This window comes from Xyrauchen texanus, chromosome 25 (genome assembly GCF_025860055.1).
Source record: "Xyrauchen texanus isolate HMW12.3.18 chromosome 25, RBS_HiC_50CHRs, whole genome shotgun sequence".
Taxonomy (NCBI): domain Eukaryota; kingdom Metazoa; phylum Chordata; class Actinopteri; order Cypriniformes; family Catostomidae; genus Xyrauchen; species Xyrauchen texanus.
In genome coordinates, this window is record NC_068300.1 from 41,604,948 (window position 1) to 41,630,173 (window position 25,226).

A 25,226-nucleotide genomic window follows, 5' to 3' on the forward strand; every position below is an offset into this window, starting at 1 on the left:
TTAACTAAGATAATAGTTTGTTTTCACTTCTAGAAAAAAGTTGAAGGTTAAGATTAAGATCTTTAAAAACCTAAAATACACACTTTTCCTTGTACTTTCATGTACATTGTAACTTAACATTTGTATATTGGGAAAACATTTTCGCACATATTATTTTTCTGAGCTATAAAGTGCTTATTTTAGTGCTTTCATCCTCTCATTACATTTACAGTGATTTTATATGTTTTAAAGTTATGACTAATTTTCCACCGTGGGGCCTGATGTCATGACTAGCAGTCAATAGACATATTTGTTCAAGGCAAAAATTTGAAATTGAGCTGGAAAAGGAAATCAATGAGCCGGTGTGTTATAGTGTGATGTGTTGTGGGCCGGGTTTGGCGGGCTGCTCTGGGCCAGAAAGTCCAGGGCCAATTTTAAGCCCCAGACAAAACATGAATGAGTTTTTGACTAATGTTAGTTTTTTTTTGTTCACAGCCATTCCAACTTTGGCAAAAGAGAAGCGTCAGAAAAAAAAAGTGTTTGAGGAAGGAGCAAGTGCAGTTCTTTACTGTAACCCTCCAAAGAGCTCTGTCACACCCAAAATACACTGGATGGACCGGCGTAAGTTTTCTAAAAAAAAAAAAATATTTAGTCAAACAACTGCACAGCATGGAAATCAATGGAATGGAGTCAAATTGAATCATGTTCATCTTTTATTTTGTCAGTGTTTCATCATATCCCTCTGAGTGAACGCATTACCACCAGTCTGGATGGAAATCTGTACTTTGCCAACCTACTAGTCAGTGACAGCAGAGACGACTACACCTGCAATGCTCACTACATCAATGCCAGCGTCATCCTGCCTAAAGAGCCCTTCAGCATCAGCATTACTCCCTGTGTGTACCAACTTACCTCTGATCAGTGATTAGTACACAATGCATTCCTCAACCAATGAGCTCTGTTGATTAACATGTATTGATAATGTATAGTTTATTTTTATAATTTGTGTTAATATAAGGATTTGTTCATTTGTTTTTCTGAATAAGAAGATAAGAAGAAAATCTGAGCCCATGCACTGCTTAAAATCATCTATATAATCAGACAGTGGGGTCCATGGAAAGGAGACTTAACCTGAGAGCTGATGGAGATTTGTGTATCTTCAGTATAGCAGCTGAAAATGAGACCAAAAGACCTCATCATTAAAAACATGAGAGGACCAAGTACTGAGACTTGGGGTTACCACATGATACAAAATTACCATTGGCTATAATGGCTTTGAGAGAAGATCTTCAGTGTGTGAATGAGATTTAATTTCATGTTATATATCACTCTCAAGTCTAGTTAATGAGAAGAGATAATAGGGCCTGATTTACAAAACATTTAGATGATTTTCTCTTCTTTGAGTGTGCAAAGAGACACATAGAGGTACATATAGTCCCTTATGGCTCAAGTGGTTAAGCATGTCAATCAATTGAATCTTTAATCTATCAACTTTGGCCTATATAAGTTTTAATAGGTATGTTCCAATGAGTTTCCACAATGTAAGATTTGTAGCTGAAATTAAATAAAGTTATGCATACTGTTTATTCTTGTCAGAAGGAGTTGTGTAATCTATGCTTTAAATATGATGTTCTCTTTTTTTTCTCCTATTATTTTTAGCAAATTTTGTGGCAATGAACCGGCGCCCCCAGCTACATCAGCCATCAGGATCTCACAGCTCTTATCTGGTGCTTAGGGGCCAAACACTAACTCTAGAGTGTATTCCTGAGGGCCTGTGAGTACTCACTTCTAATCAATAAGAAACATGAATTCTAATCATAAACAGCATGGATGCGGTAAATAAACTGCGGCGACTCTCATTAATGTGCGCTGACCTAAAACATTTTGTAAATTGTACAAGTTGTAAATTGTCAATTATTTCAAACAGTGTCAGTTATTATATAACGGTAACATTATGCTCATATATGCAATTTCATGACATTTTGTACATTTGCACGTTTTAAAAAGACAAAATGTGATCATAATAATAAGATAAATAAAAAATATTATATACAAAATATATAGCGCATTACTTTTCCTGGATGGTTACCTCTTTCATAAAATTGTTAATGGTCTGTTTAATTACGAGCTTCTGACTAATAAATACACAAATGAGCCAAAACATTATGACCACCTGCCTCTAATATGATTTTGGTCCTCCACGTGCCACCAAAACTTTGCTGACCCACCAATACATGGACTCTATCATGATATCTGGCACAAAGACATTAGCAGCAGATCCTTGCGATGTGGAGCTACCATGGATCAGACTTGTTGGTCCAGCACATCCCACAAATGCTTTATCATATTTAGAACTGGGGAATTTGGAGGCCAGGGCAACACCATGAAATCTTCATCATGTTCCTCAAACCATTCCTGATCAATGTGTGCAGTGTGGCAGGGCACATTATCCTGCTGAAAGAGGCCACTGCCATCAGGGAATACCATTGCCATGAAGGGGTGTACCTGGTCTGCAATGATGTTTAGGTAGGTGGCACGTGTCAAATTGACATCCACACGAATGGCTGGACTCAGGGTTTCCCAGAGCATCACACTCCCTCCACCAGCTTGTCATCTTCCCACAGTGCATCCTGGTTCCTTCAGTTCCCCAGGTAAATGGTGCACACATGCATGGCTGTCCACGTGATATAAAATAAGGGGCTTTCACATTTGGTTCAATTGCCTGTTCCGAACCCGAGTTTGATTGCTCCCCCCTCCCCCCGATGGACTGTGTTCGCATTATATATTTGTATCCGAACCGCGGTACGCTTGCGTCATCAAGCTGCAGCTGGTGCGTAATCGTGTTGCTTGATAACCGCGAAATGAAAAGGCGTCAAAATTCAATGAATAGACTTGCTCGGTTCACATTTGTTCTTCTTTTTTTTAACCTTTGGTTTTGTTTTCAACATCAAGATACAGAAACACAGTTGCGTCTGTCTGCCGCAAAAATACTGAAATCGTTCAAAAGACAGCGGGCTGTCCGCCGAAGACAATTTTTGCGAAGGCAAGCAGAAATCATCTCTCTGCTTGCAGTGCGTGTGCGTCAATCCCACTTTTCGTCAAGGTAAGTGTATACACACACACACACACACACACGCACGCACGAAAGTAAACTCCGCTCATTTTGAAAGTGACGCGTGTGAGACTGACGACCACATTATACGTCATCAATAGCGGTTCACTTCCGCGGTTTGGTTCGATTGCGTTCATATCAGCAGCGAACCGTACTGGAGTTCACATGAACCGTACCCCAGACCACCTTTTTAAGCGGACCCTGGTATTTGCTTGTCTGTTTTATGTTATGTCCTTTTATGTGTTGATGTTGCACCTTGAGCTTCTTGCACATTTTCTTTTTCCAATGTGGTTTTATACTGCAAATGGCTAATAAAGTGAAATGAAATGAAATGAGTACGGTTTGCGGGTGCGCACCCGAGTTCGGAAGACAGCGTTCACATCATCCAAACAAACCGAACTCTGACGTCATTCGAACCGGGGTGCGCACCAAAAGTGCTAGTGTGAAACAGGACAGGACTCATCGGACCAGGCGACCTTCTTTCAAGGTCCATTTCCGATGCTCACGTGCAGCTCCATACGCAGCAGGGTGTGATGCACTGTGTTTTGTGACATATTCCTCCCGTAACCATCATTACAATTTTCTGTGACTTGTACCACAGTAGACCTTATGTAGGTTCAGACCAGACGGGATAGTCTTAGTTCCCCTTGTGCGCCCAGCATCCTGTCGCCTGTTTGTGGTTTGTCCCCAGTCATCTGGTCGTAACAATTTGGCCCTTGTCAAAGTCGCTCTGGTCTTTACTCCTGCCCATTTCTCCTGTATTCAACACATTGACTACCAGAACTGATTGTTACCTTATCATCTAATCTATTCAGACCTAGACATGTGATCTTGTTAGGAGATGATCAACATTATTCGTTTCACCTGTGAGTGGTCATAATGTTTTGGCTTCTCAGTGTTTGTTCATGCCACTTGTAATGCAAGTTGGAAACTCTGAATTATATGAATTAAATGTTTTGTTCCAAGTTAGAGAGATGAATGACTGCAACTTTATGTTACTACTCATCTCATGTTGTCACTTACAGTCCAGGTGATATGAAGTGATTTCTTTGTTGTAATCTAGAGCATCAATTCAGAATGAACAGATCAACAATGTAAAAGAATCCACACATCAAATCTAACAATTACATTTATTTGAAGAATTAAACAATCATGAGGCTTTGCAAGTAATTTGAATTCACACAAAAAATATCAGTCCCAAAATAATTATTGTGATACTTATGACACATATCTTTGTCCGTTGTTTTGTCTGATTTTAGGCCGACTCCTGCTGTGCACTGGGAGAGGAAGGACAGCCCTCACTCTCCGACCCGAATGAAGAAGCTAAACTATGACCGCTGGCTGCAGATTCAGGATGTGTCTGAGATGGATGATGGAGAGTACGCGTGCACTGCCAGGAACAGCCAGGGCTCCGTTACACACTACTACACTGTCACTGTTGAAGGTACTACATATACAGTACACTGCTCATGATATGATCACAAAATGAACTGCTTTGTAGTTTATTTAAATTTAATTCAACCCTCCTATTTCGTTCAGAATCCACATAAACCTTATGCATTCGTGGGTTAATTTTGACCCAGTAGAATTCAAGCTTATTCATTTCATGATGGTTTTCATCTAAAACTATATTGTATGTCATTAATAAGTTCTTAACTGTTTATACATGTAAAAAATATATATATATATGTTTTTTGTAGGTAAACTGACATATAAAAGTTCTTAAATAATTTTCCTTTTGCTTTAGAAATAATAAAATGTTTATTAATTATAGAAGAACTTTGACATTTCAAAATATAGCAAAATAGCAAACTAACTACAGCAAAACCAGTGTGATACATGTGAATCTTTTTTAACCAAATTTCTGTGAAATTGTATCTAAATATAACGTAATATACAATTTAGATTAACATCTAATGTGAGAATTACTTGTAATTTGAATTAATTTCCTATTACTTATAACTGCTCAATCCAAATTGGTGGTCAAAAGGTATGAAACCAACATATTATTTTTCAACTAAACTTCGGCAAAACAACTGTACAACTCAAGTATACAACATTAATACTTCTTTACTATGTTTTTAACCCTCCTATTGCATTCGGGTCATTTTTAACCCGGTAGAGGTACACCATAATTTTTAAATACCACATTGTTATTTGTACGGGAACCAAATATGTGACTTTGTCAAGACTACTATTATGAACAATATTATTATTATTATAATTATTATTTTTTTCAGATTTTTAAAAGCAATTATTTAAGAGATATAATCATTTTAATAAAATTGTTACATCTTTTTCAATTTTGACCCAGTGTCCCTGTCACCGTTGTTCTTAGGACCCTTATTTTGAAATAGTTTTGTCTTGTCATTTGTTTTCAACCTACAGTTCCCAGGATGTACTGCCCTCATCACAGCCATCTGTTCCCCATCCCTCACCTTTTCTCCATTCCCTCATCAGCACCTTTACTGTATAAAAGATCGTCAGTCCTTGTTTGTTGTTTCATGTGTGAATGTCACAATAGATGACTGTTATGTTTTGTAGCCTTCTTCATCATCATCTCTTATGTTAACTTGTCTTTTTTGTTTGTGGATTAAATTAAGCTGCACATAGGTCCTGCTCTCTCGCCTCATCATCTTTACCAAAACGTGACAGAAGAACTTACCTACAAAAATGGATCTAGCGGCTGTCAGGATTCTCCTCATTGATCAAGGGGACCATCCATTTGAGGATCATGTCCTTGAGTTTCTCCAACTGGTGAATTTAGTGCACTATGATGATCACTCTCTGGTGATTTATTCTAGGTAGTTCTGAATAATACACTTAAGGAACTAATGCCTCCAGCTGATCCTCACTGGACACTCTGAGTATGTGGAGAAGGCTCTAGAACTTTGCGGTTCCCCTTACACTGTGGGTTATGGCGGGAACCCCAGGCCAAAACCTTGCTCCAAGCCTCCCATGGCTCCTCCCTCCAAGCCTGCCATGGTTAATGAGCCAGCACCCATGCCTGCCATGGTTAACGAGCGAGCGCCCATGCCTGTAGCCTTGACCGTCCCAGAGCCGATGCCTGTAGCCTCGACCGTCCCAGAGCCAGTGCCTGTAGCCTCAACAATCTCAGAACTAGTGCCTGTATCCTCGACCGTCCCAGAGCCAGTGCCCGTAGCCTCGCCCATCCTAGAGCCAGTGCCTGTAGCTCCATTTGTCCCAGAGTCACCTCTCGCAGAGCTAATAGCCCTAGAATAGATTCCCGCCCATGTGCCCACCCCGAGTACCCTTACTCCTCCGCTGGTTCCATCCAGCCCCTCTACTTTGCTGGTTCCATCCAGCATCATGGACTCACTGGTTCCGTGCAGCACCCTAGCCCTTCCTCCTCCACTGGTTCTGTCCAGCCCCTCTACTCCGCTGGTTCCGTCCAGCATCATGGACTCGCTGGTTCCATCCAGCACCCTAACCCTTCCTCCTCCACTGGTTCTGTCCTGTACCCTGGCCCTTTCCCCTCCGCTGGCTCCACCCAGGACATTAGCAGCTCCTCCTCCTTCTGATCAGCTGGTTCCCTCCAAGTCACCGGCTCGACCATTACCCCCGGGAACTTCCCAGACAAGGGGATCTGTCGACCCTCCAACTCCGCGTTGGCCCTTCGAGCCCTCTGTGTCACCTTGGCTCTACATCCCATCGTCTCCACCATGGTCCTCCAGACTATCGGCATCACTGAGGTTCCTCATCCCTCCAGCTCCGGCTTGATCCATTGGTCACCTGGCTCTGCCTTCAGCTCCACCAGGGACCTCCATTCATCCATTCCACCATGGTCCTCGATCCCACTCAGTACTCCAACCCCCCCAGCTCCGCCTCAGTCCTCCAAGCCTTTGGTGCTGCCTCAGTCCTTTGAGCCTTCGACTGCTCTCCGGGCACTAAGATCCCCAGATCCGCCCCTCAAGCCTCTCACGGCTCCACCTTCCATGGTGGAGCCTCCCTTGGCTCTTCCCCTCGAGCCTTCCATGGCTCCGCCTTCCCTGCCTACATCCCTCGAGCCTTCAATGGCTCCACCTCCCTTTGCTCCGCCTCCCATGGCCCCACCCCTCGAGACTTCCATGGCTTTGTCCCTCGAACCTCCCGTGGCTCTGCCTTCCATGGCACTGCCCTTCAAGCCTTCCACGGCTCTGCCCCTCGAGCCACCCATGGATCTGTCTTCCATGGATCCGCCCCTCGGGCATCTCCTGGCTCCACCTTCCTTAGCTCAACCCATTGAGCCTCTCCTGGCTCTGCCTGCCTTCGTTGAGCCTCCTTCGGCTCCGCCCTATGAGTCTTCCACGGCTCCGCCCTCACCCACTGAAACTCCACCTCCAACATTTCAGCCCGCTCTGCCACTATCTCCAACTCCTGAGTCTCAAATCCCCGATCCTCCTGTGGCTCTGCCTGCTCCACCTACGGTTCCTCCTCTTGAGACACAAATCCTCCATCCTCCTGTGGCTCTGCCCAACCCCACTCCAGTTCCTCCTCCTGAGTGTCAAGTTTTTGATCCTCCAGCAGCTACACCTCCTGATCCTGTTCCTGCCCTGAGGCCACCTCCCAGGCCTTCTGATCCTGTCCCTGCTCTGTAGCCACCTCCCAGGCCTTCTGACCCAGTTTCTGCCCCGAGGCCACCTACCAGGCCTCCCGACCCTGTCCCTACTCGGTGGCCGCCTCCCAGGTCTCCTGACTCTACCCCTGTCTATAAAGTCCATCTAGTTTTGTTCCAAGATTGTCAGTTCTTGTTTGTTGTTGAATGAGTAAATCTTATCACTAACGACGTCTTGTTTTGTTACTATCATCGTCATCCATGTATTCTCATCATCTTTTGATTGTGGATTAAAGGATTGCTGTGCTTAGATCCTGCTCTCTCGCCTCATCTATAACAAAATGTGACATCCGGGCATCAATTTACACATGATATTATGCAGATATATTTACACATTTAAGAATTAGATGTTTCTTAAAAATACTTTACTTACATTTAACCTCTTTCCCATACTCTCACACACACTTTTTTTGTCTTAAAATGTGACTGCATCTTGTTTACAAACATGCACACACATACAATTTCAGTCACACGCATATTCACACACAGAACGGACAAAACAGATTTAACAAAAATAACCAAGGACGGATTAACCACTGGGCCGATTGGGTCGTTGCCCAGGGGCCTCTAAACCCAAAGGGCCCCGAACCCTAAATCAGTTATTTATTTATTTTGAGATACCTATAATAAATCCACTTAAATGTCAGCCTTTTGTGAAATAACATTTGTTCGACTGAATGTGTGCTGGACGACAGCAGCGTGAGCACAGGCACTCGAGTGCCCTCTCAGGGAATCTGCGTCTTACAGGTGCAGAGCATTTATTTGAAGGACTACAGTGAACAGCCTTTAATTCACAAAACACTTCCAAACACAAAGAAAAGGTGCCATTTACCCTGGCTGTGTGCAAAGCTGATGGTTTAAATTCATATAAGTGACAGAATTCGTGCAACAGCATAGAGGGCTTTCAAATGTTTAAGTCCTGCATGCATTTAATGTTTAATGATAAAGAGAAAGATGCCTTAATACCCTAAATATGTGCACAGTAACCTTTTGTAATATTTTTTTAACCACAAAAATATAAAAAATATATTATTTGAAAAAAAATATTTGTCGGGACTGGAATAAAGAACGTTTATGCGTCAAACCCAATCTCAGATAGCAGGGAATAAAGTGCATAGTGAGCTATGAGTATAAATAGCTTAATACATAGATCTTCAAATGATAAAATCACATTCAAGTCGAACAAAAATAATCTCTGTCACTGCCTGCAACATAGTAGGCCTATTAATATTTATTTATTCTATTTTATCCCCTTTTTCTCCCCAATTTGGAATGCTCAATTCCCAATGCAGTCCTTGTGGTGGCGTAGTGTCAGAGTAGCGGAGGACGAATCTCAGTTGCCTCCACATCTGAGACCATCAATCCACGCATTTTATCACTTAGCTTGTTGAGCATGTTACCACAGAGATGTAGCGTGTGTGGAGTCTTCAGGCTATTCTCCACGTCATCCATGCACAACTCACCATTTGCCCCACCGAGAGCGAGAACTACATTATAGCGACCACGAGGAGTTTACCCCATGTAACCCTACCCTCCCTAGCAACCAAATTGTTAGGAGACCTGGATGGAGTCATTCAGCACACTGTGGATTCAAACTTGTGACTCTAGGGGTGGTAGAGCTACCCAGGCCCCAAGTAGGCCTATTCTTAATCAATGCAAAAATGCATAATTCTGTCCGGGCAGGTTCAATTTCCATGAGGCTGCGAACGCTACAGATTATAGGACTTATTCGGAATTCTTTGATTTTTAGATAATTTTGCACACCAGAGCAAAAGGGGGCATTTATCAAGCGCTGAAATTTTGCCAGGTGAAAAACAATCTGGAATCATGTGTAGCAGTCACATTAAGTCCTCTTTGCAACCTGAACTTCATCAGAATGTTGATTTGTGACACCAGCGCTGAAAAAGATTGATGCAGCGCAACAAATGGGGAAACAGAACACTGGTGTCTTGAGATGTTTTTATAAATATTTATTTTAAACTTTACAGTGAGCTGTGGCACAACTCTTAAAAAATGTCTGTCCAGTTCATGTTTACATGGCCTCGACGCACATGTGAATAGCCTTCAACTCGCCCTATAGCCTACTTGAAAAACTGCCCAAAACCTGTAGGTTTGTGGGGAAATGTCGAACTCGGATCGGGTTGAAGACCTCTAAACTCATGCAGAATAAACGAATAATGATTTTGGTATTTGAATACCATGCACATCCCTATTAATAACACATGTTTTTGGATCGGTTCATAATTAAAAATGTACACATAACTGGCAGTGTAAGACATTGCTCCAAACTTCCGTCAATTTGAAAAATCCAAGCAAATCTGGCAAGCGCCCTACAGCGCATAAAATGAAACGTAGTCACATGACATGTCATGGGGGGCCTCCTTAGTGTACCAGCCTATGGGCCTCTCAGTTCTTAATCCGTCTTTGGACATAACAAATAAACTATATCAAAGGAAAAATTGCCTAAAGGGAGGTGTGGCAAGAGCAAATGTTCAAGCTTACATAGTCTGAATAAGGGTTGAAGGAAGGAAAGTCCACATTTTACTCTGCCACCCTCAACAGCCTGATCAGATAGTGAACCATAGCATAATCACACATTAACATTCAGAGATGGGGGGATTAACTCTCTGGGGTCTGAGGGTATTTTGGGGCCTGGAGAAGTTTTGACATGCCTTGACATTTGTGCTTTTTTCAGTTGAAAACATATTAATGGCTAATGTTTGATAACACTGTATTCAGCACAAACTGGGCAACAATAATATGTGAGCAACATGTATGTACAGGTTTGTATTTTTGAGAAAATAATGTTTATGCATGGTTTTTGAAAAAACTAAAATTTTAAGTCACTGAAATAAGGTCATATAACACATAATAAACATTTGTCCACAAGACTTTTGAGAACTGGATCTTGTAGCCTAGATTTTTTTGTTACAAAATGATGTGAAAACCATCCTGATTACTCATTCATACGAAACAATATAGTAATTGAACTATTGTAAGACACTTTTAGTGTTGAAAGGTAATATGCGAGGGCCTATCAATGAGGGATAGAGAATGAATGTGAGGAGACTTAATGATCCAAATCAAGTTTTAATTTAAAAGAAGTAATCTGACTATATGTTTTCTTTACATAAAGACTTTACTTAATTTTAGACCTACACTACTGTTAAAAGAAGTCTCTTCTGCTCACCAAGACTGGATTTATTTGATCCAAAATACAGAAACAACATTGATATTCTGAACTCTTTTTACAATTTAAAAGAACAGTTTTCTATTTAAATATATTGTAAAATGCAATTTGTGATCAAAGCTGAATTTTCAGCATCATTACTGCAGTCTTCAGTGTCCCATGAAATCCTTCAGAAATCATTATAATATGATGATTCTCTAATATGGGCATATTTAAAGTGCATTTTACTCATTTAACCTGAACACATATTTGCAAGCACAAGTTTTGTTGATGATAATGAGGCAGCATAAACATTATTTAAAATATATTCTAAACATCTTCTGAGGAAAATGTTAACTCTTCCATAATATCCTGGAGCTTTCTCATCTGTGTATCGTTGCAAACGTGCAGAAAAATGAATGAAATGTGTTTAAATCAAACCCACAGCCGCCTGTGTATCGTTACAAACACGCAGAAAAGTTGAGTTGTGTTGTGTTTACATCAGACCTCATGGTCAGGGGCGTGTACATTTGCATTGATCGTCTCAGCACATTACCGTATGAATGGCGTGCTCTGCTGGTGGGTGGGATCACATTACAGATAATTAGATAGCCTAGTAAAAACTGTACATCGCTTTGTTTCAAACAGATTGCATTGCAGTAGAATATTTGTTTTAAATTAGAATTGTTTTATTTAAAAGTAGACATTTTAAGCTTTCTTTAGACATATGTTTCATGTTTGAGTGTTTGAGTTTCTGAAATATGCTCATGAACACAGAGACTGCTGAAAGCTCACCCATTTTATTATCTTTATTTTACAAAAGCACAAGATTTTGTTGTTAGTGAGTGTACACAAATAAAAGTAGACCCTTTATAGTCTCTAATGTTGTCTTACACTTACCTGTATACCCAAAATGACGGAGTATTTTAAGTTGTTTCTGCTGTAATGACAAAAATATCCAGCAGGACGCGCCGGCGCATCCGTCGACCCCACAGGGTTAAGTGGAAATACATCACATGGTCTTGCCGAGTCTAATCTGAAGTATGTCATGTGGAGAAGTCCCATGGTAGGTCCTACCCAATGCTCTACGAGCATGGAGACTGGGGCTGAGGGGTCTCTGCCCAAGGAAGACACAGTTTGCCAACCTGGAAAAGTTTTTCAGTGGAAAATACATCACAAGGGGTTGCCTATAGGGAACCAGTGCATGCGGAGCACCTGTCCCAGCACGGGGCATAGATAGCACGAGTACTGGGCTGCCAGTGAGTTTCTCCGCAAACTCATCTGGCACAGGGCTAGGAGGAAATCAACCAGGGAACACATTTGTGAACACTGCTGGGAATCAACAACGCACATCTTCAGCTCGAGGGAGGTGAAAAGTGCTAGGCACTAGTGGTATACCCAGACATTTGCTCCTGCTAAGACACAGGACGAGACCGGCTCAACATGGAGATTGTAAAATCTCGCAAAGGTGTTGGGTGTAGCCCAGCCCACTGCTCTGCAAATGTCAGCTAGAGAGGTCAGAGCCCAGGAGGCCGTCACGCTCCTGGTGGAATGGGCTCGTAGCCCTGCAGGGGGCGGCACATGCCGAGCCTGGTAGGGGATGGCTATGGCATTGATGATACAGTGGGCTTCCTTTCCACTGTCTATCAAAGCAAACAAAGAGCTGTTCAGAGATCCTAAAGCTCTGCGTATGACCCAAGTAGACACACCACCGCCAAGGCTGGGTCTGCCTCCTCCTAGGGCAGTGCTTGCAGGTACACCACCTGAAAGGGGTGGTGGGAACCTTGGCACATTGCCCAGTCGTGGTCTCAGGATCACGTGAGAGTAGCCTGGACCAAACTCCAGGCACGTTTCACTCACAGAGAACACTTGCAGGTCCCAAACCCTCTTGATGGAGGTGAGCACTGTCAGGAGGGCAGTCTTCAAGGAGAGTGCCTTAAGCTCTACTGACACAAGGGTCTCGAAGGGAGCCCAAGAGGGGGGCGAGGCGAGGTCTTGAAGGGTTCAACCTCCTAGCGCATCTTAAGAACCTGATAATCAGGTCGTGCTTTCCTAAGGATTTGCTGTCCACTGTGTCGTGGTGCACAGCTATGGCCACAACGTACACCTTCAAGGTGGAGGGGGACAGCCGTCCCTCCATCCATCCTCTCCTGTAGAAAGGAAAGTACTGAGCTGACTGCGCATCTCTGGGGGTCTTCGTTTCGGGAAGAACACCACTTAGCGAACAGATGCCACTTCAAGGCATACAGGCGCCTCATAGTGGGGGTCCTGGCCTGAGTGATGGTGTCTACCACGGTGGGTGGTAGACTACTGAGGTCTTCCACGTCCCATCCAGGGGCCAGACATGGAGGTTCCAGAGGTCTGGTCATGGGTGCCAGACGGTGCCCTGTCCCTGAGAAAGAAGGTCCTTCCTCAGGGGAATTTGCCAGGGAGGGGCTGACACGAGGAGCATGAGGTCCGAGAACGAAGTCTGTGTGGGCCAGTAGGGGGCCAATAGGGTGATCTCCCTTACCTTGCAAAGGGTCTGTGAAAGGCTCACTGGGGGGAACGCATAATTGCGTAGTCCAGGTGGCCAGCTGTGTGCCAGCATGTCTATGCCGAGGGGGGCCTCGGTCAGGGCGTACCAGAGTGGGCAATGGGAGGATTCTGGGGAGGCGAAAAGGTCTACCTGTGTCTGCCCGTATCGACTCCAAATTAGCTGGACCACCAAAGGGTGGAGTATCCACTCTCCCTTGTGGGTGACCTGACATGCGAGGGGAGCGTAACCCGCCTTGGCGGTTGATGTAAGTGACTGTCGCCGTGTTGTCTGTTTGAACCAACACGTGCTTGCCCTGGATCAATGGCCGAAATCTCCGCAGAGCGAGTAGTATTGCCACAACTTGAGGCATTTGAGGTGCCAACGTAGCCGCGGACCCGTCCAGGGGCTGGCAGCCTGGACTACGTGTGCCCATTGCATGTGGTGCCCCAGCCTTGGAGGCGTCAGTTGTAACCACGACGTGCCTGGAGACCTGTTCTAGGAGAACCCTAGAGCATGCAATGTGTGCCATGGCACCATGCCCATCTCTGGACGGGAGTCCGGAACCAGTGCTGAAGCGGTCTCATATACATCGACCAGAGCGGTGTGGCCACTGCCGAGGATGCCATATGCCCCAGGAGCCTCTGGAATAGTTTCAGTGGAACTGCGGTCCTCTGTCTGAATGCCTTCAGATAGGCCAGCACCGACTGGGCACGCTCGTGAGGCGCGCCATCATTGAGACTGAGTCAACTCCAAACCAATAAAAGAAATGCTTGTGCGTGTGTGTGTATGTGTGTGTGTGTGTGTGTGTGTGTGTGTGTGTGTGTGTGTGTGTGTGTGTGTGTGTGTGTATTTATCACTTTGTAGGGACCAAATGTCCCCATAAGGATAGTAAAACCCGAAATTTTTGACCTTGTGGGGACATTTTGTCGGTCCCCATGAGGAAAACAGCTTATAAATCATACTAAATTATGTTTTTTGAAAATGTAAAAATGCAGAAAGTTTTCTGTGAGGGTTAGGTTTAGGGGTAGGGTTAGGTTTAGGGGATAGAATATAAAGTTTGTACAGTATAAAAACCATTATGTCTATGGAAAGTCCCCATAAAACATGGAAACACAACGTGTGTGTGTGTGTGTGTGTGTGTGTGTGTGTGTGTGTGTGTGTGTGTGTGTGTGTGTGTGTGCGTGTATGTAAACAAGATTCAGTCTCAATGAGAGACAAAAAAGTCTGTGTGAGAGTATGGGAAAGAGGCAAAATGTAAATGTTAAAGTGTTATAAGAAAAAATCTAATTAATAGATGTACAAAAATATCATCAAAAGATGTAACAATTATTTTTAAATGGTTATATCTCTTAAATAACTGTAATAAAAAATCTGAAAAAAACATATTTTTGGTATTTCGATAGTCTTGACAATGTCCCAATGTTTGGTTCCCGAACTAAAAAATATATGTGATATTTAAAATGTATTATCTACCTCTCCTGGGTCAAAAATGACCTGAATGCAATAGGAGGGTTAATTCACTTAATTCATAAACAATAAATGAACTGCCAAGTAAAGCCTTCATCGGTCAAATAATAAAGGACAATATATCTCTGTGCACTTCAGCAGTTAATTCTGGATGGACTTCAAAGTCATTAGTCATTAATCTTACAGTTCATACAAAATCTTTTTGTTTAAACATTGGCCACCAACATACTCAGTTTACTAATTTAATCCATGACTGGTACTACACATAAATAACTAATATTGACATTATATTCATGATGTTAGCCAGCGGAGAACTCCCCAGAGTAACACGAGGGAATGAAAAAAATACAGCTAATGGCATAGATTTTTGTAGACAACCAAAAGTTAAAAATAGCAACTATCGGCACTATTAATCTGTAAAACCGATATACACTGATTTTGAATGTTTACAGCTGCTCCATATTGGACCAAGAGACCTGAAGACCACCTGTATGCCCCAGGAGAGACTGTAAGACTGGACTGTCAGGCCGAGGGTATACCAACACCAAATGTCACTTGGAGCATCAACGGTGTTCCCATCACAGGTGCATACAGGTCCATCTCATCATGAACAAACTCTCACTGATCCAAATAATCAGATCTTGTTTATGACATTTGTTTACCATTCCTGACCATTCTTTTTTAAATTGTTTTTTAGAATTAATTAGACTAATTGTGTTTACATATTAATTTCTTTGCAAAATAATACTGTTTAAAAACATCACTTTATGCACCTCATGCACCTCAATTTGGTTTACAGAATGCCCAGAGTGTGCAGAGCTGTCATTTATTCTACATTTTAGTTTTTATTACTTTTTAATTCCAGAGACCCCCAAATATGATGACCCTCCTTCTTTAGAAATAATGGCAGCTATATATTTTGTATAAATGTTGTATATACGTATATATATACACTCACCTAAAGGATTATTAGGAACACCATACTAATACTGTGTTTGACCCCCTTTCGTCTTCAGAACTGCCTTAATTCTACGTGGCATTGATTCAACAAGGTGCTGAAAGCATTCTTTAGAAATGTTGGCCCATATTGATAGGATAGCATCTTGCAGTTGATGGAGATTTGTGGGATGCACATCCAGGGCACGAAGCTCCCGTTCCACCACATCCCAAAAATGCTCTATTGGGTTGAGATCTGGTGACTGTGGGGGCCATTTTAGTACAGTGAACTCATTGTCATGTTCAAGAAACCAATTTGAAATGATTCAAGCTTTGTGACATGGTGCATTATCCTGCTGGAAGTAGCCATCAGAGGATGGGTACATGGTGGCCATAAAGGGATGGACATGGTCAGAAACAATGCTCAGGTAGGCCGTGGCATTTAAACGATGCCCAATTGGCACTAAGGGGCCTAAAGTGTGCCAAGAAAACATCCCCCACACCATTACACCACCACCACCAGCCTGCACAGTGGTAACAAGGCATGATGGATCCATGTTCTCATTCTGTTTACGCCAAATTCTGACTCTACCATCTGAATGTCTCAACAGAAATCGAGACTCATAAGACCAGGCAACATTTTTCCAGTCTTCAACTGTCCAATTTTGGTGAGCTCTTGCAAATTGTAGCCTCTTTTTCCTATTTGTAGTGGAGATGGGTGGTACCCGGTGGGGTCTTCTGCTGTTGTAGCCCATCCGCCTCAAGGCTGTGCGTGTTGTGGCTTCACAAATGCTTTGCTGCATACCTCGGTTGTAACGAGTGGTTATTTCAGGCAAAGTTGCTCTTCTATCAGCTTGAATCAGTCGGCCCATTCTCCTCTGACCTCTAGCATCAACAAGGCATTTTCGCCCACAGGACTGCCGCATACTGGATGTTTTTCCTTTTCACACCATTCTTTGTAAACCCTAGAAATGGTTGTGCGTGAAAATCCCAGTAACTGAGCAGATTGTGAAATACTCAGACCGGCCCGTCTGGCACCAACAACCATGCCACGCTCAAAATTGCTTAAATCACCTTTCTTTCCCATTCTGACATTCAGTTTGGAGTTCAGGAGATTGTCTTGACCAGGACCACACCCCTAAATGCATTGAAGCAACTGCCATGTGATTGGTTGATTAGATAATTGCATTAATGAGAAATTGAACAGGTGTTCCTAATAATCCTTTAGGTGAGTGTATAAACACGCTTACATTTCAAAGACATGTTGTTTCCTAATTTCTTCCAAACAATATAATTGGTCTTTATATTGTTATTGCATTAAAACCAAAACAGTTTTTTTTCTTCACAAAATTAAATGCTGATTTGACTGTCATTAGAACAAAATAATACATCTATTGATTTCCAACCAGTCTTTCGAGAGCAGAATGAAACAGTTAATTAAAAAAAACTATTTCTCATTTAAATTCTGTAAATTTGTTATTTAAGAATAATTCCTTACATTTATATAGCACTTTTCTATGCACTCAAAGCGCTTTACATAGTATAGGGCAGGGGTGACCAACCCTGCTCCTGGAGAGATACCTTCCTGCAGAATTTAGATCCAACGCTGATCAAACACACCTTAACCAGCTTATCAAGGTCTTTAGGATTACTTGAAAATGACAGGCAGGTGTGTTGGAGCTAAACTCTGCAGGAAGGTAGCTCTCAAGGAGCAGGGTTGGTCACCCCTGGTATAGGGGGAATCTCCTCAAGCACCACCAGTGTGCAGCATCAACCTGAATGATGTGACGCAGCCATAGTGTGCCAGAATCCCCACCACACATCATCTAGTATTGGTGGAGAGGAGAGAGTAGAGTGATGTAGTCAATTCAGGGATGGAGATTATTAGGGGTTCATGGTAGGTAAGGGCCAATGGGGGTGAATTTGGCCAGGACACCAGGGTTATACCCCTACTCTTTACAAGGTGTAACCTGGGATGTTTTAATGACCACAGAGAGTCAGGACCTAAAAAAAGCACCGTCTTCCAGATGAGATATTAAACTGTTAACATCTCATATGAAAGACAGTGCTTTTTTACAGTATAGTCACTATACCACAGTATTAGGACCCACACAGACCACAGGGTTAGCACCTCCTGCTGGCCTCCCTAATACCACTTTACAGAAGCAACATTAGTTTCCCCAGTAGGTCTCCCATCCAGGTACTGGTCAGGCTCAACCCTGCTTAACATTAGTAGGTAACCAGGTGAGAGCTGCAATTTGATATGGCTGTTATTTGTTATTACTTGTTATTTTAAACTTTGACAGCACTAAAAATACATATTGTACAATCTTTTTTTATTCTCTCTCAAAGTTTTCACCTTCTTGCTGCCCCCTTGGGGTCTGCCAACCCCAAATAGAAAATCCCCAATCTAGACAAAGAGCCAGTCATTTCAGTAAACTGGGATTAATTTATGTGCAAAATGGACCTTCTTGAAAACTTTCCTCCAGAACACTGTGTACATCACAGATTTGTTAGTTAACCGTGTGTATGGTAGTGAATTCCAAGCATTAAATTAAATAGGCTGTGCATGCATGCTCATTCACAATTATCATAATCCACACCCATGAAAATGCCATTTAGGGAGGGCATCAGTCATTCTTGTAAATGCGAATAGGAAACAATGAACATCTACTGTATGCATAACAGTGATAAATAGGGTTTTGAAATGAAGTGCATTCAAATCAGAACTTTTGATTTAGCAAACACACTGGTAAAATCTGCAGTGTCCGGTCATCTGAGGTTCTTTGATTAATCGAACAGTTCAAGAAGTCCATAACAATGGTTTGACATGAAGCTTGAGTGTAAATATTTACCATTTCATTGTTGACAGGAGGAGGTCCACCACCATTAACCTTATCTGGCTCAGTTCAGTGCATCATTGTTGCATAGGAGACCTGGCTGGAGTCACTCAGCACACCCTGGATTCGAACTTGTGACTCCATGGGTGGTAGTCAGTATCAATACTAAGATACCATGCCCCCATGAAAACTTACATTTTAAAGCTCATATCAAGTAAACAACTTGTCAAACTACTTTAGTCACGTTAGAGGGTATGATTTTTTTATTTCTGGAAAATCCAACACAAACTGCACATAAACTCTCATGACCGTTTCACCCCATGCCAAGCACTTCTGCTGGAAATATGTGACAAAATTTATGAAGCAGATTTTATAACCTGATTTTAAGGAATTAATGCAACCATCAAAGAAACACGTTCAATTAAGTAGCTATATGTTAAAAAAGAAAGAAAAACAACAACCCGCTTTTATTAATAATTCATGTAATTCATTATGGTTACTTTCACTCATTAAATTATTAGTAATTTTTTTATTAAATCTTCAAATCATTTACTTTTATTTCAACACTTTGAAAATGTTAAAACTTTCATGAATAAGAGAATTTACATCAGACGGCTTTACGAATGATTTACACAAAAAGTCTGCACTGCTCGTGTTTCATGAATGAAGCCCTGAGTGGTGACTTTGAAGAAGATAAAACAGATTTGAACAATGTTTTGGTCGTGACATAATTCCAATACTTCCATCTGTTATATTATAGCTTGATGAATTTACTATTGTTTTGAAATGGGAAATATTAAAGAATGAGAAAGGAGCTCTAAACTTGTGACTGGTAGCGACCACACCTAGCTTGGTTATGTTGGTGTCTCTGTAGTGTGGTTCTGCTCATGCTTCTGGTCTGTGTGTGTCTTAGGGACTGATCTGGACCCGAGACGGCGTGTGATCTCTGGCAGTCTAATTCTCAGAGACGTTATGTACAGTGATACAGCAGTCTATCAATGTGAAGCCACCAACAAACATGGCAACATCCTCATCAACACTCACGTCCATGTCGTCGGTGAGCGTTCTTCAGTCAAATATTTGTTCATTTTCAGTCAACCTTAAAAATAATGAATTGTCAACCTCGGAGGGTAATCAAAATATTATTTGAGCTATAAATGAAAAATACATTTCACAATTTTTGCAACCCTGTAACCAAAATGTACAGGTAAATAGTTTAAAATCCAGATTTGTGTTATTTGGTTATTTTATACCTATACAAACTGGAAAATGAAATGTAAACAAAATGGAAAAAGGGTTATAATGAAATTAAATGAAATATAAACATTAAATATAATAATATAAAAAAAAAAACATCACCATAATAGGTAACTGGGATGTAGATGTGGGTTAAATAGTGTGCCGACTAAATGTTTGTTCGTAGTCTTCAATTATAAATTTTATAGTATGTCAATCTTCCTGACATACTATAAAAAGGGTCTAATGATTCCAACATTTGATGTGCTTAAAATATCTGCTTATCATGTTAATTTTATGCTAGAATATTGCTATACTTTGTCTAACATAATACTTCTCCCTCTAAAGAACATGGAACTTGTACCCATATTGCTTAAAAACAAAATTATAGTTTTAAAAGTCAGTATTTGTACCGTATTCCTGGAAAGTGCAGATAACAACACTCACTCATTCATGTTTTCTAAAGAAATGTGTGACACATTCAGTTCGTCCATTTTGAAATCTCTGGTTGCTGCTTGCTTCTTTCGTTCTGTTGTTTTTCTCCTGTTATATATATCAATAAGGGTTGTATTTTGCCTGTCATCTCTCAGAACTGCCTCCTCAGATACTGACGGCAGATGGACTCGTGTACAGAGCAACGACTGGTCAAACCACTGTACTGGAGTGCAGAACGTTCGGTTCCCCCAGACCCAGTGTGGACTGGTAAGACAGCATCACTTATTCTTTTTAATTCCTTTTTTTAAATGTATTTATTTATTTATTTTTTAGATTTCCTCCACTTTTTCTCCCCAATTTGGAATGTCCAATTCTCAATGCGTAAGTGTAAGTGGTGGTGTAGTGACTCGCCTCAATTTGGGTGGTGGAGGACGAATCTCACTTGCCTCCGCATCTGAGGCCGTCAATCTGCACATATTATCACCTAGCTCATTGAGCACATTGCCGCAGAGACATAGCGAGTGTGGAGGCTTCACGCTATTCTCCGCAGCATCCGCGCACAACTCACCATGCACCCCACCAAGAGCGAGAACCACATTATAATGACCACGAGGAGGTTACCCCATGTGACTCTCCCCTCCCTAGCAAACAGGACAATTTGGTTGCTTAGGAGAGCTGGCTGGAGTCACACAGCACATCCTGAATTTCAACTTGCAACTCCAGGGGTTGTAGTCAGCGTAATACTTCTCCCTCTAAAGAACATGGAACTTGTACCCATATTGCTTAAAAACAAAATTATAGTTTTAAAAGTCAGTATTTGTACCGTATTCCTGGAAAGTGCAGATAACAACACTCACTCATTCATGTTTTCTAAAGAAATGTGTGCTTTAGCCTCTTTAGACCTGTGTGAGACTGCTGTGTTTTTTACATTTCCTTTTTAAGATTTGTAACTAGTAGCAACTAATAAACATGTAAAAAAATATTTTTTTTTACAAGATTTAATAAAAAGACGTGAAATGTTAAATAGTATTGTTTTTTATCAAATTGATTATTAGAGATCAGAAATTAGCATAATTAATTCTGATTCAAAGTAATGGCCAGCATCATCCAATCACTGCCAACCATGTTAAAATAAAATGATTAGGGCTGACGATTTAACGCGTTAATTAGGTGTGATCAATTTGACAAAAAATAACTAGTTAAAAAAATTCAAGCAATTAATCGGACTTCCCCCAAACCATAATAATGAAGATTCCTGAGAAATGCAAGCTTGTAGTACCACCTGTTTACTCCAGAGGGCAGTAAGTGAAACTTCAGCTGTATGAGCAACACACAGTTTATACAGTGAAGAAAACACTTCAGTAGGCAGAACAACACAAACATGTGTTATGTTCTTGCGTTCAAAACACTCGAAGAAGCGCAAATGCGATCTAAGGGATCTCAAGATGTGTTTAAAGATTGAGAATTAAACTATATTTAACTTGACACAGTGACTTAAACATTTTATGTTTATGATGCAACACACCCGACACGCTACACAAGCATGTCTGACGCAGGGTGTGGCTGGATTGAGATGGTGCAAAATTTGGAAATTACCCCATAAATATTTAATCACGAATAAAATCAAAGAAATTTCCTTCAAACTTATTTATAAGTACTACCCCACTAATTATTTTCTTGTAGAGATTTAATTGTGATGTCGGTATTTTCTGTACATTTTGTGGTCTGCAGGCGGAAACATTTTTTCATTTATTTTGGAGTTGTTTTTGGTCTGATTTCTGCAAGATTGTTAGAGATCATATCATTCCCAGTTTTCAACTTTGTTTTGAAAATGTTTTATTAGTTTTTTAGCTATGACATAAGGAATATTATTTGATTAATTTTCTGCTTTTGTTTTTGAAGTTTAGTATTCATAAATGTAAGTATGGTGGTTATAAAACATTCGTTTTAAGTTTTAATTCAGAGGTTCAGCAATACCTAAGAACAATTTCCAATTTGAGTAACAAGAAAGCTGTAAAGTGTATTGAAATATGTAAACAATTTGATATTTTTATTTAAACTGTTTATTTATTTATTTTACTTTTTGTTGTTGTTTGTTTTAATATACCTCTTGGCTCTAGATGTAAAAGTTTTGTAAGCATTAATACAAATTAAATAAAATGTCTAACGCAGGCGTAAATTGACAGGTCCTTAAACAACCCCTCATAATAAATCTCTGATTGACAAATTCACTTGTGTAATGGATTGCTGTGAACTGTATGACAACGATTGGATTATGTTCAATAATATGGTAGTAAACAATACATTGTAGTCTAAAGCCGTTTTTTGTATTGTCTTATCAACGATTAACTCTTCTGCTACAGGAATGTAATGCATTTTAATTAACTGAATATATAATTTGGGCGGCACGGTGGTGCAGCGGTTAGCACTGTCGCCTCACAGCAAGAAGGTCGTGGGTTCAAAACCTGGTTGCCCCGGCCTTTCTGTGTGGAGTTTGCATGGTGTCTGCGTGGGTTCTCTCCGGATACTCCGGCTTCCTCCCACCATCCAAAAAGACATGCAGGCTAGGTTAATTGGTGTCTCCAAAAAAAATTGCCCTAGGTGTGGATGCGGAGGTGAGTGTGAGTGTATGTCTGTCTATGTCTGTCTATGTGCGTCCCTGCGATGGACTGGCGACATGGACTGGCGACCTGTCCTGCATAAGGGAAGCCAAGTCAAACCAAGTGAAAAATCCAAAAATGTCATAAAATAGGTGGTTAATAGCCCATTGCGATATGGGAACGTGTCCGAGGGTCCCTGTACCCTGCGCGCCAGCCTCAGAAAATTTTTCGGGGCCCCGGGGCGGGCGCCCGTTCGTTCGGGGGGTCCAACGGGGCGGGCGCCCGTTCGTTTGGGGGGTCCGACGGGGCAGCTCTGTGACGTGGAGGACCGCCTCGGGCGCAGCGGACCCCCGCCACGGGCGTTTAAAGGAAGACCCCCGAATATAGCCTCTCCAGTGCAGTTCAGCCTTTACCCACGTGAGGGCGGCCTCACGTCCCACCTCTGGCTCGGTTGAATGGGCGCCTTCTCCATTCATATCGATGGCAATCGGGCGCCTCTCGGGGCAGGGCTCTCCCTCGTTCCATTTGTTGCAATGTGTTCTCTTAATGGGGGAGTGGGACGCAATGCCCCCTGAAGACCCCCACGGACCCCTGTGCCACCCTGGGGGGGGCGGGGCTGTCCACGGACCCATTAACATCCCCCTGACCCACTATTTTACCCAAACTGACCAGTGAGACCCCTGACCACCCTGGGGGGGGCGGGGCTGTCCACGGACCCATTATCCTCCCCCTGACCCACGATTTTACCCAAACTGACCAGTGAGACCCCCTGACCACCCTGGGGGCTGTCCACGGACCCATTATCATCCCCCTGACCCACTATTTTTCCAAAAGTGACCAGTGAGACCCCCTGACCACCCTGGGGGCGGGGCTGTCCACGGACCCATTATCATCCCCTGACCCACTATTTTTCCAAAAGTGACCAATGAGACCCCCAGACCACCCGGGGGCGGGCTGTCCACAGACCCATTATCATCCCCTGACCCACTATTTTTCCAAAAGTGACCAATGAGACCCCCAGACCACCCGGGGCAGGGCTGTCCATGGACCCATTATCATCCCCCTGACCCACTATTTTTCCAAAAGTGACCAATGAGACCCCTTGACCACCCTGAGAGGGCGGGGCTTTCCACGGACCCGCTATATGCCCACTAACCATCTATTTTGCACACAAACTGAGTCAACCAACAGACTAACTATCCATTAGCAATTAATTGTATAGCTGTATGTCCACCAACACACTAACTGTCCATTCATTTGACTGTAAGTGGGACCACCCACGTACAATTTATTCAACAGGCTATCTGCACATTAGCAATTGATTGTATAGCTGTATGTCCACCAACAGACTAACTGCCCATTCATTTGACTATAGAAACATACATACATAGACATATATTGGACATATTGAGAACTGCACTGTGCAAAAGTGCTAAAAAGTGGAATTCTTAGCAAAGAATCACAGACAGGGATTGCTGAGATCCCACATACAATTTGTCCCATTAAACTGATTGTAATTGGGACCCACATTAAACTTTTGGGATGTGTATCTCAGCTCTAGACAGACTTGGGAAGCTGAAACTTGTATTTCTGTTGTTCTCCAAGCCTTCTCTATCTATGGTATCAATTTCATTAAGATCGGAGGTTGTCGAAAAATTCGTACATACACCTTTAAGGATTTGGAAGTTCAAATTTCGACTTCCTCAGATTTTCTTGAAACTCACAAGATAGAAAGAGGAGGCTTGGAGAAGCACAGAAAAAGAGGTTTGAGCACAAAAAGTCTGTCCAGAGCTGAGATCTGGACATCCAACATGCAATTTATTTGCATTGTCTGAAATCATCACTTTTTGGACATGGTTTTTTTAACTCCTGGATCAAATTTTTGACTTAAAAATCACATTTAGGTGACTGTAGGACTCCCCCTGAACATCATAAGCCCTTCAAAACATAAAAATTCCACTGACAACGAAACCTTTATTTCTGTGAATGGGTCAAATTGGTGTTTGGATATGCATATCTCAGCTCTGGAGAGACTTGTGAAGCTGAAACTTGTATTTCTGTTCTTCTCCAAGCCTCCTCTATCTATGGTATCAATTTCATTAAGATCGGAGGATGTCGAAAATTTAGTGTGTACCCCTTTAAGGATTTGAGAGTTCAAATTTCGACTTCCTCAGATTTTCTTGAAACTCACAAGATAGAAAGAGGAGGCTGAGATTAGGACAGAAACACAAGTTTCAGCTTCCTAAGTCTGTCCAGAGCTGAGATCTGGACATCCAACATGCAATTTATTTGCATTGTCTGAAATCATCACTTTTTGGA

The 25,226-nt window shown here is 42.0% G+C and overlaps 1 protein-coding gene across 1 annotated transcript in view; it reads left to right on the forward strand.

Annotated features, from left to right (window-relative positions):
• l1camb (L1 cell adhesion molecule, paralog b) overlaps nt 1-25,226 on the forward strand; it is a 164,199-nt gene that overhangs the window by 86,035 nt on the left and 52,938 nt on the right. The window contains exons 6-12 of the mRNA XM_052091741.1: nt 475-600; nt 705-875; nt 1,639-1,753; nt 4,351-4,535; nt 15,313-15,444; nt 19,550-19,693; nt 20,463-20,574. Of these exons, the coding sequence (XP_051947701.1) occupies nt 475-600; nt 705-875; nt 1,639-1,753; nt 4,351-4,535; nt 15,313-15,444; nt 19,550-19,693; nt 20,463-20,574 (985 nt within the window). The remainder of the gene's footprint in view (nt 1-474; nt 601-704; nt 876-1,638; nt 1,754-4,350; nt 4,536-15,312; nt 15,445-19,549; nt 19,694-20,462; nt 20,575-25,226) is intronic.